This window comes from Canis lupus, chromosome 10, assembly GCF_003254725.2.
Source record: "Canis lupus dingo isolate Sandy chromosome 10, ASM325472v2, whole genome shotgun sequence".
Classification (NCBI taxonomy): Eukaryota; Metazoa; Chordata; class Mammalia; order Carnivora; family Canidae; genus Canis; species Canis lupus.
In genome coordinates, this window is record NC_064252.1 from 62,235,390 (window position 1) to 62,256,990 (window position 21,601).

Sequence of the window (21,601 nt, forward strand, 5' to 3'; positions counted from 1 at the left end):
AAATCATCTCATAGTTTGTGGATGTTCAAGAATTGTGGGAAGAATGAACAGGTGATTTGAATCACCTCTAACAGACTCAATGGTTTTCTCTGATGAAGCTAATCTCAGTTTCATACTATCAAATAAGTGAGCTCTTGAGAAATTCTGTCAGTGATTAGATCGTATGAATTTCATCTGTTTCTACCCTTTAAATGATATGAATAAAACTAAACTATTTCCAGTGGTTGTTCTAAACACAAAATAGGAAAAGTATGGAATTAGTATGGATAAAGAAAACAGCAACCTAAAAACTGTGACCTAATCACATTTTTGTAATATAGCATTTACTGATCTATATAATAAAAATCCAGACACCTGTAAAACACTCTAGCATAAACTCTAAATATCCACAAAAAAAGTAGTCTTGGTGAGAATATTAAAATAAGATATATCTACAGTAAAATGAATTAAAATATTTACCTCAGTCATTAGGATCAACCCTCGATTAAATACAACAAGAAGTCTATCTTCATCAGATTCTAATAGTATTCTGAAGGCACTAGAAGAAAAAAAAAAGTCCAGGTTGAGAACTTTGAATCAGAATGGAAAACTTTGGTGATAAAAAACAGACAGATGTAAACTGTAATTTAGCTCTTTTCTGCCTACAGGAGAGAGACTGCTATATCTGTTTCCTAGTAATATAATAAAAAGAGTTAATATTAAGAAACCCTCTAAGTAACATGGAAAAGTTATGTCTGCTAGTATCTAGTCAACAATTATCCACAATGGTGGAAGAGAGGTATCATGGAGATATATTTTAAGTTTCAGTATAAACAATGCTTATTTTTATAATGTGTTTTTAGCTTCTAAACTATTTTAAGCTCTAGATAAACAAAATATACTATCCAAGCACTTGTCAGCTGATTCTTGGGAAGAAAGAGAAACATGAGGGGGAAAACATGAAATACATTTTGGCCCTGAAAATAATCTATGTGATAATCATCAAAAGCAGTTAATGGACCTAATTTCATTATTAGGTACTGGAAACTGCTGCTATATGTAGTACAACTGGAATTCCTTTTACTTCAATTAGTTTTGTTTTGTTTTAAAAGATTTTTATTTATTTATGTGAGAGAGAGAGAGAGAGAGAATGAGAGGGATGCCTGGGTGGCTCAGTGGTTGAGCATCTCAGAGTGCTGGGATTGGGGATTGAGTCCCACATCGGGCTCCCTGCAGGGAGCCTGCTTCTCCCTCTGCCTATGTCTCTGCCTCTCTGTCTCTCATGAATATATAAATAAAATCTTAAAAAAAAAAAAAGAATGAGAGAGAGAGAATACAAGCATGAGTTATGGGGGAAGAGGGAATGGAAGAAGAGGGAACTCCTTGCTGAGCAGGGAGCCCAAAGTGGGGAGGCTCCATCCCAGGACTCCAGGATCATGACCTGAGCCGAAGGCAGACCCTTAATCAACTGAGACATCCAGGCACTCCCTATGTTTTCTTTCCTTTTTTCAAAAAAGAATTAAGAAAGCTCAAAAAAGAAAAAAAAAAAAAGAATTAAGAAAGCTCAAAATCTTTCTATTTCTTTTAGAGAATAAGCTTTAAGTAGTAAACCTTGGAAACAAAATGTATTCAAAATTAATATCAAAACTTTAAAAGAATTCCTTTAGAGGAATTCTGCCAAAAGCATAATTAATTCATTTTGTGTACTAATAAAGAATCAAATTTGAAAGTTTTCTGAAGAAGATAATCTGAAATAACCTTATCTTGGGTTAAGCATAAAATACTGTAATGTGGGCAGCCCGGGTGGCTCTGCGGTTTAGCGCCGCCTTTGGCCCAGAGCCTGATTCTGGAGACCCAGGATGGAGTCCTGCGTTGGGCTCCCTGCAGGGAGCCTGCTTTTCCCTCTGCCTGTGTCTCTGCCTCTCTCTCTGTGTGTCTCTCTCTGTCTCTCATGAATAAATAAATTTTAAAAATCTTAAAAAAAAAATGCTGTAATGTTCAAAGAAGTACTACCAAAAAATGTGTGCCTGATAAAGGACATTACCTCCAAATCTTAGATGTAATACACAGAAGCACTTTAAGAAATTAACCTGGACTGGGCAACCCTCTTGGATCCCATCCCTCTTCAGAAGCTCTGTACTAGCGCTCAATAAACTTTGCTTTGCTGCCCACCACTTAAAAAAAAAAAAAAAGGAAAGAAATTGACCTGGCCTTTATTTCCACAGTTAAAGGGAATTATGTATAATTTGTTGTAGAGTTCCTTTATAACCATTCAATAACTTCTGTAGCTCTGAACAACGATAAAGATGATATTTTGTTACTTTGTCTAATTCTTACAGTTAAAGACAGGTAAATCTGGGCTAGACAGAATGAAAAATACATTAAGTCTCATCCAAAGATGGAGAAAGCTATTTCTGGAAGCTTGTGGAACTAAATCTCCAAGCATAAGGCAGGATGAATCAGAACAGAGAAGAGGATACAAGGTTTAGGCTTAAGACTGTATATTAAGGTTCCTTCCAATCTTGATTCTATGATTGTGATAAAAGATACAACCCAAAACCAAACCAAACCAAAAACTGTTTAAAAGTAACTCATTTTTTACAAGATAAATCTTTCCAAGGTGATTGAATGCAAAAATGCTTCCCTAATTAAAGAATTGGTAAACTTTTGGTTATAAATAATTATAACTCTTTAAGTGTCAAAAGGCTGGTCCCCATTCCCTCACTTGGAAAAACAAACAAATTAAAAAAAAAAACCAAAACACCAGAAAACACCTTTTTACCTTATTAAAGTAGTCCAGCAGGAGCGGCCATCTAAGCAACGTAAGTAACAACTTATGGTTGTTTTCTTAAACTGTTTAATATCTTCTAATTCTTCCTCTCTCATATCTGGCCTTTGAGCTATAAACAGCTGCATCAGGTTAAATAGTTCTTCTACTGCCTAAAAAGGGCAAATAAGCATTATGGTGATCTTTTAACCCTATAACATTCTGTAATGTTTGCTTCTCATTTCTGAATGTTAGACCCACTTGTCAGCTTTTAAAACTAAACAAATTATATCAGATTACACTACCTTTCAAGAATAGTTACAAAATTACCAATGAATTCTATTTTTAAAATTTAATATATTCTTCACTAAAAGAAAATAATCTTAAATTTTTCAGGTAGACTCATTTTTAGGTTCATTTTTAGTCTTAACACTGTTTCAAGCACTAGCTTTGTAACTTCAAATGGGCATCCAGACATGCTACCCTAATCCTTTGCTCCATTTCTTTAATGAGAAAACACAATTTTCATCACAAAATTTTCACTAACATTTGAATTAATACCACTTCTGAGAAAACCCTTTATGCAAACATTTGGAATGTTCTTTCTAGACTGATGAATCGTTAGTTCAACTTTCTGACTGATGAAATGTGGAAACCAATATTTAAGCAAAACCGTTAACTGTGGGTTTATAAATTCCTTTACCATGGGCATGTGGGCATACTTATCAATGAACTGAAAAGCCCCAATTCCAAAATTTCCATGGAAAAAATTGATTTAAGCACCATTTTCATGAAAACCTCCAATAAAGCTCTACAATAAAAGATGTTATATTTCATTGATGTCACGAAACAACATTATCAGATAAATATTCTATCTTGCCCAATACTCATCCAAAGGTATATTTAACCATGGACATCATGTTTAGTAATTAAGTCAAATATTTTTTATGTGAATGTGATTAAGAAAATCCACTGAATCTTGATAATCTTAATAAATCCTGTCCTGACTCCTTTGAGGTCAGGCAGACTCACTTTCGTTTCCTTTGGTCTTCTTACAGTCTTGGCTTTGAATCTTTTTTGGTACTTAGTATACTCACTTTCTTGCCTCTATTCTAGGCACTCTAAATTTCCTGGCTGGAAACCAGGTTATTCCTTCTGGATGAGAACAATTTACTACATCATATCTAAAGGACAGGAAAGGTCCTTTTTACAACAGGAAAAAGAAATATAGTATGCAATTCAAGGATACCAATAATTAAAATATTCTTCAATGTATTCATTTAATTAAACTCTTAAGCACTGGAAGTCGTCAAAAAGCTCCTGCTCCTCCACTCCCACCATCTCCCATTTAGCAAAAACTTCTCACATTGGCAATTTGTGGCTTCTATATTATAATAGCTTGAAAAAAGTATTCTGCACTCTTCTTCCAACCCTTTTTCTAGATTTATATCCTCTTGGTGTAATATTCAGTTTACAACAGAGAGTTAAGAAGCAACAGTGAAAAGAAATATCCAGGAATGACAGCCATACATGAAGGGGGAAAGTTTTAATATGTAATCTACAAATAGTCTGTAGAAAAAAAGGAATCAGATTTAGACTGCACATATTTGTATCCTGATAGATCCCTTAACCATTTCATTCACCTAAATACAGTGTGAGTATAGTAGAGATACTATAGCTAAGATAAAAATACTGTCTAGCTCACAGCTTAGTAGAGCATGTTAATCTTAATGATCAGTTATCTAAACAGTAAATACTTCCCTAAAACCGTACCACAAAACTGACTTTTTTCATTAGGCACATATAAAAGACACATTTACAAAAAAAAACAAATGATAAGAGCTAAGTTCAATTAGAGATAGAATTTCAACATCAACCTAAGAAAAATTATCCATATTACTTAAAAATTTTATAGTAATATAGCATTATATACATATATTCAAGAAAACAAACACATTAAGTCCTTAATAAAGACTGTAGACCATACCTCCATATTTTGTTACCACTTCCCACAATGGGGAAAAATAGGTTATTTCCAATCAACTTGAAGATACAGATATAATTATCAATTTTACTCACTCCAGGGTACTGGCTGGCATGTGGTGTAAGATTCTTAAAGGCCCATTGGATGTTCTGGTGAGAAGCGAGTTGTCTTGTGAATGCAGGAGACTGTTCACAGCAGAGCCTCAGAATGCCGTAGTAGGCGGGCAGCATCCCACGGTTAAAAAGCACCACATCCTGATCATCATGGTCAGCAAGGATGTAATTGAAGGCAATGTTCTTGGTTACCACTGGGTTCTGAACAATAAGGCGGATATTCTCTGGACAGTCAGCACACACATTGTACCAAAATGAAAGCAAAGCCTGTTTATTGTGATTTGTAGCTATTGCTGGCTCAGAAAGTTTAGGCTGGAAAAGGTTCCACAAATCCATGAAATATGTGGAAAACATCAGCTTCTCAGTTTTGGAAATTAAACAGTAAGTCATAAAGCTAAAATAGGGCACTAGCTTTGTAGTGCCATGAACAGCAGCATCAACATAAAGTTTGGCTCTTGAGAGCAAACCAAGGAGCACGTTGTAGACCTGATGTAGGACTACTGTTGTGTCTGGACTGAGTGGAAGGTCACGGGTTGGGATGTGCAAAGACCTTGTTGACCGGAACATCTGGCGGAATGAATTGCTTGGTATAAGGGACACCAGAAGATAAGCTGCAGCTATAAAATGTAAAACAAAACTGTCAGATCCTTATAAGATATAAAACAGACTGAAGAGCAGTCATTAAACACAAAGCCACTCTTCTCTTTAAAAAATAAAATGAATAAAAATTAAGGGACATGAACATTTCTTAATATCTTTCTGCTCTACCACTGGCCCCAAAGAAACTTTCTAAGGAATGATGAAAACAAACATCTTCCATTCTGTCATTGTTATTTTTTAAGTGGCAACAATAATTGCACTAATAGAAGCTTTCCCGAGATGTAGAATTTTCCATTTATTTTATCATTGCATTTCTTCTCAGGAAATAATATGGTTTAACCTGAAAAGAACACAGCATTTAGAGTCAGAAGACCTAGCTAAGACTGTCTGAACATGGTCAAATCATTCAATTTTGTTAGCATGTTTTCTTCTTTACAAAATAAGGGTAAGTTATTTTGTAATAATTTACAGATTAGCAGTAAAATATAAAGTTATAAAGACAGAATGAAATCTACTTTAAAGTGCATTGTAAGGTGAAGATTTTATATATATATATATGCGCCAATTATAGAACATTAACTGGAAAATCTTTACAAGTCTCCTAGGCTAAATTTGTATTTTTAAGATTTTTTCTTCATGAGTACAGTTGACACACAATGTTGTATTAGTCTCAGGTGTACAACAGAATGATTCAACTTCTCTATATGTCATGCTGTGCTCACCACAGTGTCACCACACAACACTATTACAGTACCATTGCTGATATTCCCTATGCTATATGCTTTATCCCCATGACTTATTCATTCCGTAACTAGAAGCTTCTAGGCTGACTCTGAACACAAATCAAGCATCCCTTCTTCAACATACCTGAAAAATGTTATTAAGCATACAATTCTGAGAAATAAATGACTCATTAGTTGAGTTCATCCATAAAAACAGTTACTGTGTATGCAAAGCACTGAGCTAGGTACTTTAAAAATATTACTTCATTTAATCCTCACAATCATTCTGGAGGTAGGTAATGTTACACTGGAAAATCTAAATCTTGGAGAAGCAAAGACCAAGGTCACACAGATAGAGGTGAAACTCAGATTTAGCCCTGGGAGACAATAATGATGATGGTGGTCCAACAACAAGAACTGCTAACATTTATCAAATGTTTATGCTATTTAATACCATAACTTTATGTAGCAGGCACTAATTCTATTATCCTCACTTTCAATCAGACTTAAAACAGTCAGACTACACCCATGTTACACATCTCATGGCAGAGCTGGAATTCAAACCCCGGTAGTCAGATTCATGAGCTAATGTTCCTAAAAACAATCACCAGAGAGCCTCTTCATGGCTTCCAATTCCTTAGAGTTTTTAACTCTTCAATATACCTATAATTTTGTCTCCCATTATTTTACCTATAACTTGATAATTTCCAGTGTTCTGTCAAAGCAAATAAAGTTAGGGTTTCTAAAATTAATTATAACCTATTTTACAGATTTCAAATTAAACCTTATGCACAATTTTGTGCACAATATTACATTTCTACGTATTTTTTCACCTATTAATATCGCCCTGGTTAGGCTCAATTTGGTATAGGTTTCCAATATTAAAACTTGGCATGTAGGGGTCATCTTGATCAATCACTGTGTAAGTTGCTATTGAGAAAAGTAATTTGTGATTAGAAAAAACTTACTTGGTTACATACTTTTACCCCCAAATCTTAAGAAACATTTTCAAACACAACTCAAGGTTCAAAATACTCTACCAAAGACCCACTTAAATTCTACAATGAACATTTAGTTTTATTATATACCAAACCATCTATTTATTTAGGAGCTATCTGCTTCTAAATAAAAAATAAGGTCTTCTTAGGAGAAATAAATTCCAGGAAGGTCAATATGGAAGAATAGGCTATCACGCTAAACACTGCCTTGCTATGACTAAAGAGTCCCTTCATTTAGTTCTATACTGTAGAGAACTTAGAATAAGTCGATCTCCATTTCTATATGACAATTCTTCAACTATTTTAAGACATAAACTTATGTCTCCACTTTTTTTAAACATTCTGAAGCATTCCTTAGAATTTTGTAGGATTTAATATACTTCTCAGTAGTTTTTCTTTTATACATGTTACTATAATTCTTATTGTTATATTGATTTCATTCAAATATCTGGGCTTTTTTTCAATTTATAGCAAAAGGACTTATTCATATTACTATTATAGTCTTATAATTTTTAAATGATTGACTGTAATTATTTCCCAACTGAACATCTAGTTTTTAATTTTTCATAAACATAATAAATAAGGCTATTTAAGCACCCATATATTGAATGACTTATTTACAACACTGGAATCCTTGAAATGATATTACTGAATTTATAAAGGGCAAAGCATTTTGAAGATCTTGGTACAAATAGCTAAACTGCCTCTCATAGAGTAATATTACTCACAACTTCAACTGCCATGTATGAGGAGGCCACTTCCTCAGTACATGAAAATTACGTTTAATAGCTAAAAAAAACTTTTTTTGGGTTCAGGATATATTTTTTATTGTCTTATGGTCAGAAGTCAGAACATAAATGCCAATCAGCATAGGTGTCAGCATTTATAAATGACCCGTCACTATAGGGTTACATAAACTGGCAGGAAAAACAAGCCGATGAGTACCAATGCCAATCCATGCGTACCCAATCAGTACAAGGTATGTTTCCCAAACAAACTTCTTATTTTAGGACAGGCAGAAGAGACATAGTTACCATATTCTCTCCTGACTTTTCTCTTACTATTAACATCTCTTGTTACTATAGTATATTTGTTGTAACTAAGGAACCAACACTGGCACATTACTTTTAACTAAATTCCATACTTTAGATTTTATTAGTTTTCCCTTAATGTTCTTTTATTTTGGCTCCGGGATCCCATCTAGGATATATTACATTTAATCATGTCTCTGTAAGCTCCTCTTGGCTGTGACAGTTTCTCAGGCTCTCCCTGATTTTGGAAAACCTTGACAGTTTAAAGATTTTATTTTATTTTATTTTATTTTATTTTATTTTATTTATTTTATTTTATTTTTTATTTTTTAAAGATTTTATTTATTTATTCACGAGAGACACAGATACAGGCAGAGGGAGAGCCTGATGTAGGACTCAATCCCGGGACCCCAAGATCACGCCCTGGGCTGAAGGGAGGTGCTCAACCACTGAGCCACCCAGGCATCCCTCAAATGATGTTTTTTTGTAATGAAGACCAGACAAAGTTTATATCATATCACATCAAGGGTACATTCTATCAACACTCATCAGTGATGATATTAACCATAATCACCTGGCTGAGTTAATGTTTGTCAAATTTCACTTCTAGTTATGCTACCCACAAACCACAAGAAACTCTTAAAGAGAGAACAAACTGCGGGGTGATGGAGGGGATTGGGTGGGGGATGGACACCGAGGGCACTTGATATAATGAGCACTGGGTGTTTTAAGTGATAAATCATTCAATCTTCCTGAAACAACACTGCACTGTATATTAACTAAAATTTGGGAAAAAAAAAAAGTTACATAACCCATTCCCCATTCCCTACTCCTTGAAAGCAAGTCACTAAACTCACACTTAAGGGGTTGGGAGGTTAAGCTCCACCTCCTTGGAGGGAGGATGGACATATATACATTCAGAATTTTTTTGTATAGGAGATTTGTCTTTTCTCCATTTATTTATTTGATCCTTTATCAGCGTGGATTCATAGGTATTTATTTTATACTTGGGGGTATAATCCAGCACTATGTTAATTTTTCTACTCAAGTTGTTCTAGCTTTAGCCATTGGGCGTTCTTTCAGGTTGGTTCTGTGTCCGTCCGACATACTCCTATCATTTTGTTTTTTGAGTATTTCTTTACTTTCTGGTCCTACTAGATGCTCCAGGCTCATCTTGTATATTACCTGCCCCAGACCTAGAATCAGCCATTTCTTCAAAGAGCTATTATTTGTTTTATTGGAGAATGGTCTTTAGAAACCTACATCTAGGGGCATTCCATGTGCAAGTTGCTATTGCAGTATCACTCATTCTAGGCCCTTTCAGCAGATGGTTAGGAAGTATGATTTTAATGATTAAATTTAATAATTAAATGCATTTTAAAAATCAGCTTTGATTTTTTAATATTACCAAAAGAAAATATATTATTTAACAAGCAATTTTCTAGTCTGTGAAATATCTACTTTTCGCATTTGTCCATCTGTCTTCCAAGATGTTTATTCTCTTCTAGCCTCTGTAAAGGTGTTTATCATTTAACTCCCATGATTTCATTGAATATTTTCTCTCAATATTTTCAATACCTTTTTATTATGTTCCTCTTCAATTAATGCTTATCATGCTTTGTAATCTATCAAGCAAGGAAACAAAAATGGTGGTGGTGGTGATATCAACCAAGACAGGACAGTTTCCTATCCTTGAAACACCAAAAAACACTGGATATTTGCAAAACATTGCCATTTCCAAATACTAATAATGTAACTTTGGCCTTTAAATCAGTATCTCCAAAAGTCTTTGTAATATACAATGGGCATTACTATAATTGCCTTAAAAACAAAACAAAAGAGCAAAACTTGGAACAACAAATGGTTTAAGTTCTGAATATTTAACTTACAAGTCCTGACTCTAGGATAATTGTGAGCCAAAAGAAACCGCTCGACCCAGTTTTCCATATTCTGTAGGACCCAGCTGTGTGCCAGTTTATTTCGGGGTGTCTGTACTGCCAACCAATCCAAACACTGAGAAGGATTGTATTCAATTACCTAAAAATAAAATGACAAGAACAGAGTATAATCCACTAATTGAGGAGTTTTTCTTTCTTTTTTAAAGATTTTATTTATTTATTCATGAGAGACACAGGGAGAGAGGTAGAGACATAGGCAGAGGGAGAAGTAGGCTCCTCGTGAGAGCCCGATGCAGAACTTGACCCCAGGACCACGACCTGAGCCAAAGGCAGACACTCAACCACTGAGCCACTCAGGGGTCCCAGAGGAGTTACTTTTTTACTTGCTTTTGGTATATGCCATTAATCACTTAAAGTCAAGGTAGTTTTTTGAAAACTAGTGTCTAAGTTTCACCAGTTTTTCTTCTTTTTAAATTAATTTTTTTAAGGTGGGGAGAGGGGTACAGGGACCAGGAGAGAGAGAATCTAAAGCAGGCTCCATGCCCAGCACAGAGCCCAACATGGGGCTCAGTCTCACGACCCTGAAATCATGACCTGAGCCAAAATCAAGAGTTGGATGCTTAACAGACTGGTCCGCCCAGGTGCACCTCTCCATTTTTAAAGCTACATTTATCCATAGGAAATATTCAGAAAAATCTGTCATCAGTTTATAAAATAAAAATAAAATAGCCAAGGACTCTAACATAGAAGCAGTCAGGGACCCAATGATTTTTAGAACTCATTCAATTTATAAACTGACTTAAAAGTGCTTCTAATTCTGTAGTTTCTCATCTTTATTTTTCTTATTGTGTGTCCAATCTACTATTGCACATGAGAATGAAAAGTAGTAACTGCATTACTAGGGAGATTTTTTCCCATTGGATAAAGAAATCTTAAGAATGTAGATTTGGCTTTTGGGACAGTTCCATACCCACTCATTTATGTACTGTCTAGATGATTTTACATTAACTAAAATAGCAGCTGAACGGTTGCAAAAGATATCACAGAGCCCACAAAACTTAAAATGTTTACTAACTGATCAGTTAGAGAAAAAGTTTGCTGACCCCTTGGTCTAAAAAGTAGGTTTTCCCACCATTCAAGAGAAATTCTGCGATCTCAGCAGTTATTCTGAAGGAAAGGACATGGCTGGTACTTCCTGTATCATTTCTGTTAACTACAGTAAACATGTGGCTTTTATTTCTAAGATTCTATCACCTTACAGAATTTTTTTTGAGGGAAGGGAATGAAAACGCTAAACTGGCTGAAGACTATTTTTATGACTCTACATACAACAGTCTTTAAATTTGTGGGAAACAAGAACTCCTTTTCTCCCCTAAGTCTCCTGACTAGCAGCATGTCTTCTTCCCTGACTTGTGACCTTCTAAAACCATTTGGATTACCCAAGTAAGATGGTACTTAAGCTGGTAATAACTTTATTAGAAAAATAAATTTCTAAGAAAAAGAAATACTGAAACCTCTATTCCAAGACTTACCTCCCATATCCTCTGTAGAATGTAAGATGCAAAGGGAGGCATTCCTGGAGGTCCACCAGCAAACTCCATGAGCATAGTCAACAATTTAAAGAAAGGATTGGCTGCCTGTAAAACATACATAACTGTGTATTTACATGTACTTGAACCCATCTGTTTCAGGAGAAAAGAAACACATGGAACTTTTCTACACATCATATTTAAATCTATGTTAGGTTAGCAGATCTCAGTACTCCTGCATGTAAACTTGAACTATCATAAAGCAGCAGGATCAACGTGGGATACAAAGTCAATTTGCATGGGCATCACATATAATAGAAAACATGTATTTTTCTGGATATCAACTTGGAAAAAACCACTCAAAACTTTTATTAATGAGACAACCTTATTTATAGAATAATTCAGGTTAAATGTTTCTTGTGGCATCCCTTTATTTCTAAGGTGTAAATTACATCATTTGATAAAGTGTCATTAATGTGGCTAAAACATTACCATTTTACAAAACTACTTTTGTTTAATACTGTATTATTATCTATGTCTTTTTTTTTTTTTATCTGGTCAGTCTACGTTTTTCTTGACTACAATTATGATACATGCTTCAAATCAAACAATTTTAAAGTTTAGTTTCTATGTGGCATGCCAATATGTTGAACTTATACGTAAATTTATATTTAACTGGGAAAATTACATTTAAGATAGTAAAATATAAAGGAGTAACTCAGCTTATTCAGATTATATAATGAAAAATAAGCTTTGTTATGGGAGATACTTTGGTATTTTTTTTCCAGCAACAATTAGAAAGGTTTAAAAACATGAATTAAAAACATGAATTAACTAATGTGTACATACCTCAGGAGTCAACTTTGCTATTGATGTGAAAAGCATAGACACGATCTAAAACAAAAAAGGGGGATTTCAGAACATTCTTTTAAAAACTACCAAAAAGCTTTAAGACTGTTTCTTAGCACTTACATGTTCTGCTAGCCGATTATTGTATCGACAGAGGCTGAAAATCAGATTACAAGTTTGTCTTATATTGATGCCATCGCGAATATGTTGAAACAAGAAGGGGAATCCCTGTTAAAAGTAAAAGTTGTTCATTTAAGAATCGTTATTATTTGTGGGGTGATCAAATCCTCTAATATATAAAGTATTACCTTTCCTCCTGTTAATGCTGCCATGTCAGTCTGTGATAATGTCAAATGCCTGAAAGGAAACATTAGTGGAAATAAGTTTTTCTTCCCTCTGTGCTACTGTAGCTATTTGTATCATGACATGCATCAAAACTGTCAATTCAATTACAATGTACCAAGCCACTAACACAAAATGATTTTTGAACATTCTGCTGGCTAAACTTACTTGCTAGACAGACATCTTTTAGATAACTTTTCAAGATTCCAGAATTGATATATAGAAGCCCAAACCTATTTATTTCCCATTTAATTAACTCTATATATTTGTGTACTATAAACACTAGGATGGGTCTGAGTTGTTCTTTTTTTATTTTTTGACATGAGACCCTTCAAAACAAAATGAACTTTTAAGAAATACTAAAGAGTTTGTTACCAGTTTACCATTTCTGCTATTTCTTTACTATAGAAAATTTCAGATACATAAAAAAATAATAAGATAATGGAAGTATCCCATTACTCAGCTTCAAATTGCTAATTCATGACTAGTTTTGTTTCATTTGTACCTCCCACTCACTCAATACGGACTATTCTGAAGCAACTCCAGGTATTCTATCATTTAATCCAAAAATCTATTTATTTCTAACAGATAAAATAAAAAAAAACATAACCACACTACCATTTCACACACTTTAAATAAATCCACAATTCCTTACTACCATACAATATCCAGTGTATGATTACCTCAAGTTTCTAAAACTTTTTTAAATAAATTGTTGACTCTGTTGCAAATAAAGTCCTCTGCTGCAAGTGGTTGAAATGTCTTTTAAATATCTTACAGACTACTGGTTTCCCCTCCAATTTTGTTTTTATCTCGCAATTTATGAGCTGAAGAGAGTAGGTAGGTAGGTGGTCCTGAAGAATTTCCCACATTTCCATTTTGCTGATCATATCCTTGTGGTGTTGCTTTAACCTGTTCCTTTGTCCCTGTATTTACTGTAAACTGGTAGTTTAGATCTAGACACTTGATCATATCTAGGTTTGATCTTAAGCATGCTTTATAGGTGGTGATATTGACTTTCATCAGGAGGCACACAATGAAAGGCTGTCTTTTTGTAATATTGTCAGTCATTGATGATCATCTCCTAGATCCATTACTTCATTTGGGGTGCAAAATACAGATTGTCTAATTTCAGCATTATTTGCTTATTCATTAGCTCAAACACCTCCAAGATGGCGAGCTTCCTCTCATTTATCATTTGGTTTCTATGAGGTAAATTCTTGCTTGTAAGACGAATGCTTCGTATCATTCCTTTATTAGTATGTTTCCAAAATTATGTTTTGATTTCCTAATATACTCCAAAGGTTACCAGTAAGTAGTTTCATTTGTTTTTAGGTACCATTACCAACCATTGATTTAAACATCTGTGATGCATTTTAGTCCTCTTGTAGTTATTCTATTACTGATGTTCAAGTTGTCCAATCTTTGACCAGCAGGAATATCCATAATGGGTTCTTGAGTCCTCTTAACACAATCTTAGTAGTCTTTGATAGCTCTCCTTTCCAAAATGACAAAACATTCTACGCTTCCCATTCCTTCGTTGACCATAACCTGGAATTGCCCATTTTTTCAAGGAACTTTGATTTTCTTGCACAGCAAATGATATCTAGGGATTACAATTTAGATGCCAGTAGCACTCACTCATTCTCATTTGGGCAGCATTTCTAAGCCTTTTCAGAAAACGGAAGTATATAAAACATTTTTTGTTTGCTTAAGACAAAATACACCATAGATTCTGTTATTTCCAAATTCAAATTTAAAGAACTTACATAAAAAACCTAGTTTTATATTTGTATTCCTTCTGTCTTTTGCTGAAAATCTTGGGTTTCTAATGACATTAACAGTTACTTATTTGCTTTATTCTATGATATATGCTAGTTTCAGGATAATAATTACAATTACACTATGAACAATATACTTAGTAGAACAGTTTAGGATAATTTTACAATTCTTTATGTCTTCATGTACAACTAGGAATTTACAGTTAAATTAATGTGTTCTAAAGTCATTTTAACGAATTCCTCTCCAGAGGCTATGCCACCAGGTCAATATGTAATTCATTTATTTCAGTCTGCTTTTGATTTTTAGGGATTGCATTTTATTAATTTACTTATCATTATATAAAACATTTACATGATTACATTTAAATCTAAAAAACAAAAACAAAGTATATTCAAAGTCAAGCTTTCATTCCTGTCCTTTCCAGTCTGTTTTTCCCTTCCCCAACCACAGGAAACTTCTTTTATTTTTTGATTTAATCTTCATAAAAAAAATACAGTAAATTCTTGTTATTTGTAGTACTTATGTTCTATAAAATGTTGCAAACACCAAGTTAGTGATTACTGAATCATTGCTCATAAGATAAATACAGGGTGTCAGGTTCTTGTGAACCTCTGGTCACATTTTCTTCAACCAATCAATATGTTACCTTGTTTTAAGTGTGTTTCTGTTTAAAGATACCTTATTTAATACACATTGTTCATTCATTAGCACTGAAATCACAGAAAATTAATACTATTAACTCATACCTGAATGAAACTTGCCTAATGTGCATTTTCTCTAAGGCACATTATGGCCTTCTTGAGCTTAGGAACACTAGATAGCACTTCGCACTATACTTAGCGGCAGTTTTAAACATGAAGTCACCAACAAAAAGCACAAATGTGAAAAACATGGCATAAACCATGAAAAGGACATTTGTTTACAATATGAGAAATGAAACAAGAAGTCATAGTGTCACCCTGTTTGACACTGGCTGGGAAGGTATGTATGTATCAGATAATTCAAATTTTCTGCCACTCTGCACATGGATATTTGCAGTCCACCCATGACTGTAAAAAGAGCCATGAGTACTGATTTTGGGATTGCAATAAATCCCAGCAAGTACACAAATTGCAAACAGTAGATCCATAATAAGGAATAATGAAAATTGGGTGTACAAGCTCTCAATCTCTGCAACCCCATAGCCACCCCTTTCTCAAAAAGCACCATACATACTTTTATCCACCTTGCTTTTTTTGTTTGGTAATATTGACCCTTAAGATCTCTCCATGTAGTACAGATATATTCCATATTTCTTCTTTTCAGCAATAGAATATTGAGTGGATGCCTGCTTTTTTTCAAGTAATCCTCTCTTTTTGGTTATTTCTAGTCTTTTTCTATTATAAACTTAACGCTTCAATAAATATCCATGCACACACATCTTTCTGTATTTGGGGAATAGATTTCTCTAAGTAGCGTTGTCAGGTTAAAGGATGAATGCACATATAATTTGCTAAATATTTTACTGTATATTTCTTCAATGTATATTTCTAACATGACTCAGAGGTACAAAGTCATCTCATACAAAGGACTGAAATACTTATGCCACAAGAGTTGATAAATAGTGGTATTATTGAAAAGGAATTATGTAACAAAATTAGTGATAAAACAATTAGGTAAAAGGAGTAAAATCAAACATGCTTTAACCATTTTGAATGTTGAAACATTTCACCTTTCTGAGCGAGACTGTTCAACCAACAGAGCAACTAAAGCTATCATTTTTTCCAGGGCAGCCGGCCTGTATTTTTCTTCTGCCAGGGAAAGAATATCTTCTTCCTCCTCCTCTTCTTCCCCCTCTTCCTCGGACAACACTTCAACTTGAGGCTAGAACAAAATGTTAAAACTAATATATTAAAATTGAATTATCTTGAAGCAAGAATAACTTGACTGTTTTACAGTCTACCCAGGGTAGGAGTACGTATCATGAAGAACAACCAATCAAAGGCCTAATGCTGACTAAACATCATTCAGGACAATTTTAGATGTAGCAAGCAGAACTGTAAAGAACATGATTCTCAATACTATGACTATTTACACCTCACAGAGGTATACATCTTTCAATATATTTTTTTTTCTTATAGGCAGGTCCTTTGGAAGATAAAACAGGATCAAATTTTATAGGAGCATTATAAGATAGTTTTTCTATTCAGTAAAAATGTAAGTTACACAAATTAAAGTATCCTTATTTGCAGTGTTCAGATAATCCAAACAAGTCTTCCAAAGACTTCTATTGCTTTTAAATTCAAGAGACAGAAATGATTTTATGATTTAACAAAGCAAAAGAAAAGCAGTCTAAACAGGTAGCTTTTTATGCAGGAATTAGACAGGAGAAGTCCACATTCTGAGAAGCATTACAATATAATGGTTAATAGTTTAGCTCAGGATTCTGACCAAAGATCAAAGACCAACTCACTGTAATCTGAAACAAGTTAACCTCTTTATGCCCAAGTTCCTGATCTGTAAAATGGACGTAACAATAGTATTTACACCTCAGAGTTGAGATAGGGTTAAATAAGATAGTATAAATAGAGCATAAGCCAAGGTGGTTACTAAAGACAACACAAAGTTCATGTCATGCTTTAATATTATAAACAGACTAGGATACTTAAATTTTAGGAAAACTGTGACAAACTCAATAGCAAGAACTTAAAAATATGGCCAGTAAAAACGGTCACTGAAACAGCAAGCTACTGATATGACATCAAAGTGGGTTGGTGGCCATTTTACCTAAATTTATGCTCTAGGGCCTTGCTAATGAAATTGATCACTTGATTATTCTCCTGCTATATCCATTAAAAATATCAACCAATCTAAGACCCTTAAAATTACCTACTATCAGCACTGGAAGGGACTTTAAAGGGATCTTATATCTAATGATCTTCTATGATACAAACTTGAAAACATGGCTCCCTAAATCCCCAATATGAGAGAGAGTTATACTTACATTTTCAGGCCCTTTGGTTCCCATGTAAAAATGTACCATTGTAGATATGGCTTGCAAGGAAAGCAAAAACTGGCTCTAAAAATGAAAACATTGATTTAAAAATATAAAACAAAAACAATTAAGTTTTAAATATTGAAAATAGGTACATAATCCCAGAGATAAACAAGATATAGCCTTACCTCTTCTTCACCCATTTTGGCAAATTCATAAAGGAAGGCAAAATACTCTGTAAGATGTTTACTGTGAGGTTTTACACCATGTTCCATAATTAGTAACAGAGTTCTCACAAATCGAGTGACACAGGAACGACCACCAATATCTTCTACTGAGGCATCCATGTCATCTGACCTGAAAACACAATTTAATATACCTTAGAAACAGTATTAACTCTGTGGAAAGATATTCTAGGAAGAGAAATATCCTTAAAAACCTAAATTTCAGGCAGCCCGGGTGGCTCAGCAGCGGTTTAGCACCACCTTCAGTCCAGGGCCTGATCCTGGAGACCTGGGATCGAGTCCCATATCAGGCTCCCTGTGTGGAGCTTGTTTCTCCCTCTGCCTGTGTCTCTGCCTCTCTCTCATGAATAAATAAAAATAGAAAAAAAACAAATTTCTTTCATCCTTTTATAATGAAAACCAATTGCAGTAATTTAAGTAGGTGGATTCCAATTATGGTATCTGGCTAAATCAATCTAAATAAAAAGACTCAGTCATGAAGTTATTTGTAGAGCATTTTGAGGCACTTAATTAAAAATAAACAATACTGTTTTTTCTTCTTGATTTACATTATTACAGACTTTAAAATAGAAGAAATTAAATATTTTTTTTCTTTTTTTTAGAGATTTTATTTATTTAAGAGAGAATGAACATAAGCAGACTGGGGGAAGGGCAGAGGGAGAGGGAGAAGCAGACTCCCCACTGAGCAGGGAACCTGATGTGGAGCTCGATTCCAGGATTCTGAGATCATTACCTGAGCTGAAAGTAGATGTTTAACAAACTAAGCCACCCAGGTGCCTTGAACCTAAATATTTCCATGTGGGTATTTAAAATACTCTGTAGGCAGTCATTAAAAAGCTTAAAATGCTCAAAAAAGGTACTTCTTACCCATCTTCCATTCCTGGCTGTAGATAAAGATGAGCATGCACAGGTCTGAGTCTCTGAATCACATGGATACACAAACGCTGAAACATCTAAAAAGGAAAAGAGCCAACTTATATCAGGTACCAAAGATACTAAAAACTTAACATGTTTCAAAATTCTTTGCCACACATTTCTATTTTCCCCCATAGATTATCTTTTGCCAGAATTCTTTTTTTTTTTTAAATGTTTTTAGGGATTTATTTATTCATGAGAGACAAAGAGAAAGAGAGGCAAAGACACAGGCAGAGAGAAAAGCAGGCTCCACGCAGGAAGCCTGATGTGGGATTTGATCCTGGGCCTCCAGGATCATGCCCTGAGCCAAAGGCACATGCTCAACAGCTGAGCCATCTAGGCATCCCAATCTTTTGCCAGAATTCAATGAGTAGGAGAAGGAAATATGATTTAGGTTTATCTGAGAGAAACATGGATTAAAAAGAGATGGGAGGGGATCCCTGGGTGGCTCAGCGGTTTGGTGCCTGCTTTCAGCTCAGGGCATGATCCTAGACTCCCAGGATCAAGTCCCACATCGGGCTCCCTACATCGAGCCTGGTTCTCCCTCTGCCAGTGTCTCTGCCTCTCTGTGTGTCTCTCATGAATGAATAAATAGAATCTTAAAAAATATGTAAAAATAAAAAAATAAAAAGAGATGGGAGTTCTCTAAATAAGATATACAAATGGCCAGTAAGCAAATTAAAAGATGTTCACTATCATTAATTATTAGGGAAATGCAAACCAAAGCCACAACTACTTCACACTCATTAGGATAGCTAAAATCAAAAAGACAGTAACAAATGCTAAATAAGATGTAGTGAAAACAGGAACGCTCACAGATTTCTGGTGGGGATGTAAACTGTGGAGACATCATGAAAGACAGTTAAGTGTTCCTAAAATGTTAAACCTAGAATGACTCTATGACTCAGGAATTCAACTCTTAGGTAGATAACCAAAAGAACTGAAAAACCTATGTCCACACAAGTATTTGTACATAAATATGCACAGCACCATTATTCAAAAATAGCCCTAAAAGGGACACATCCCAAACATGCATCAACTGCTGAATGAATAAACAATATTTAGTATGTCCATTCAATGGAATATAATTTAGCAATAAAATGAAAAGAACACATATACATGACATGGATAAACCATGAAAACATTGCTCAGAGGCCGATCACAAAAGATCACACACACTGTGTGACTCCATTTATCATTAAAATAGGCAAATCCACAGAGACAAAAAGTAGACTAGTGGCTGCCATTAGTGGCTGGAAAGAAGGGACAGTATAAAAAGGGCAGTGATGGTTAATAGGTACAGAATTTCTCTAGGGGTGTTATAAAATTAGATAATGGTCACACAGTTTGGGGATATGCTAACAACCACTAAATTTTACACTGTGAAAGGTCTTGATGAATTATATGGTGTGTTTTTTATCTTAGTAGTAACTGAAAAGTAGCATTTTCAGATTAAATTTTTGGTTCTGTATCATAAGTGAATATAAAATAATACGTACATTTTTCTCATCTGATTTTTCCAATGATTTAAGGAAAACAAATTGATTCATTTGAGAGTTCAGAATCTCTCACAGAAATGTCATATACTGTTCATTTAACTTTCAAGGTCATTACAGTACCCTACCATGGTTAGAATATCTAAGATTCTGAAAAAGAATCAGTACAATTCATTAAGCAGAGATAGAAGGAAATGAGAGAAAAGGCACATACCTACCTTCCTATAACCAGGAAATGTTAATGATTTTAATCACTTGGTTGGAAAGATAGTTGGTTTGCTAAAAGGTGATTTGCTATGAAACAATAGCAAAATGACTTTTATGGTAAGAGGTCAATCTTTTATAACTACTTTCAATGCTGGGTTAAAATATACTCACAAGCAGATTTAGAATTATTACCTTGAAAGCCATTTCTTTTTCAAATAAATTTTTTCTTACCTGTCTCACAATTTGATTAGGGCACTTAATTAGGATCTGCATTGGCCACCAGTCATCATCAGCCATACGGTCCAAAAACCACTGTAAAAAAAAAAATAGTGTGATATTAACCTTCAACCAATACTTGTTGGATTAAAAAAAAAAAATCACACAAAGGTTTTACTTCTAGTCAATGCTTCAATTATTAAGTTCTTACCAAAACAGATTCTTCCACTGTTAGAAAGTCTAAAACTCTAGGGGGACCTGGGTGGCTCAGTTGGCTAAGCATGTGACTCTTGCTTTCAGCTCAGGTCATACCTTGGGGTCATAGGATCGAGCCTTGAGTAGGCCTCCATGCTCAGTGGGGAGTCTGTTTGAGATTGTCTCCTTCTGTCCCTCTCCCCCTGCTCAGGCATGCTCTAAGAAAGTAAATAAATCTTAAAAAAAAAAAAAAAAAAAAAAAAAAAGGCCTAAAACTAAAATGCCTAAAGTCATTATCAGGGTCATCTCCTTACAGAATTCCACGAATGCCATTTACATCACAGTGTAACCCTGCAGGATGGCAACCTACAGTCCTTAACATAATAAAATGAAATACTATTTTCCTCTTAGTCCTCAAAGACACCACACTGCAGAACCTTTTGTTCCTATCAATATATGATCTGAGTAGGATTTTCTTAAAGAAGAAATTATGCTCTCTTCATAACAAAAAACACACCTCCCCCCATTTTTTGAGAGAAAGAGAGAGAACAGTGTGGGAGGAGGCAAGACAGGGATTCTTAAGCAGGCTCCAAACCAGTGCAGCACCGACATGGGGCTCGATCTCACAACCCTGACATCATGACTTGAGCCAAAATCAAAAGAGTCATATCTGCATTAACCGACTTAACCGACTGAGGAATCCACGTGCCCCCAAAAAACATCCTTCATGTTAAAACAATTTTTTATTGATTTCAAGAT

General features: G+C 34.5%; 1 protein-coding gene across 2 annotated transcripts in view; it reads right to left on the minus strand.

Moving 5' to 3' along the window:
• The window catches only part of USP34 (ubiquitin specific peptidase 34), a 244,189-nt gene that overhangs the window by 17,770 nt on the left and 204,818 nt on the right, over nt 1–21,601 (minus strand). For both annotated transcript variants that reach the window (XM_035721667.2, XM_025468624.3), the window contains exons 58-70: nt 20,663–20,743; nt 18,681–18,766; nt 17,757–17,925; nt 17,578–17,652; nt 16,306–16,457; nt 12,779–12,827; nt 12,594–12,698; nt 12,471–12,515; nt 11,625–11,729; nt 10,084–10,231; nt 4,826–5,460; nt 2,762–2,919; nt 460–538 (exon numbers count right to left, since the gene is read on the minus strand). In XM_035721667.2, the coding sequence (XP_035577560.2) occupies nt 460–538; nt 2,762–2,919; nt 4,826–5,460; nt 10,084–10,231; nt 11,625–11,729; nt 12,471–12,515; nt 12,594–12,698; nt 12,779–12,827; nt 16,306–16,457; nt 17,578–17,652; nt 17,757–17,925; nt 18,681–18,766; nt 20,663–20,743 (1,887 nt within the window). The remainder of the gene's footprint in view (nt 1–459; nt 539–2,761; nt 2,920–4,825; nt 5,461–10,083; nt 10,232–11,624; nt 11,730–12,470; nt 12,516–12,593; nt 12,699–12,778; nt 12,828–16,305; nt 16,458–17,577; nt 17,653–17,756; nt 17,926–18,680; nt 18,767–20,662; nt 20,744–21,601) is intronic.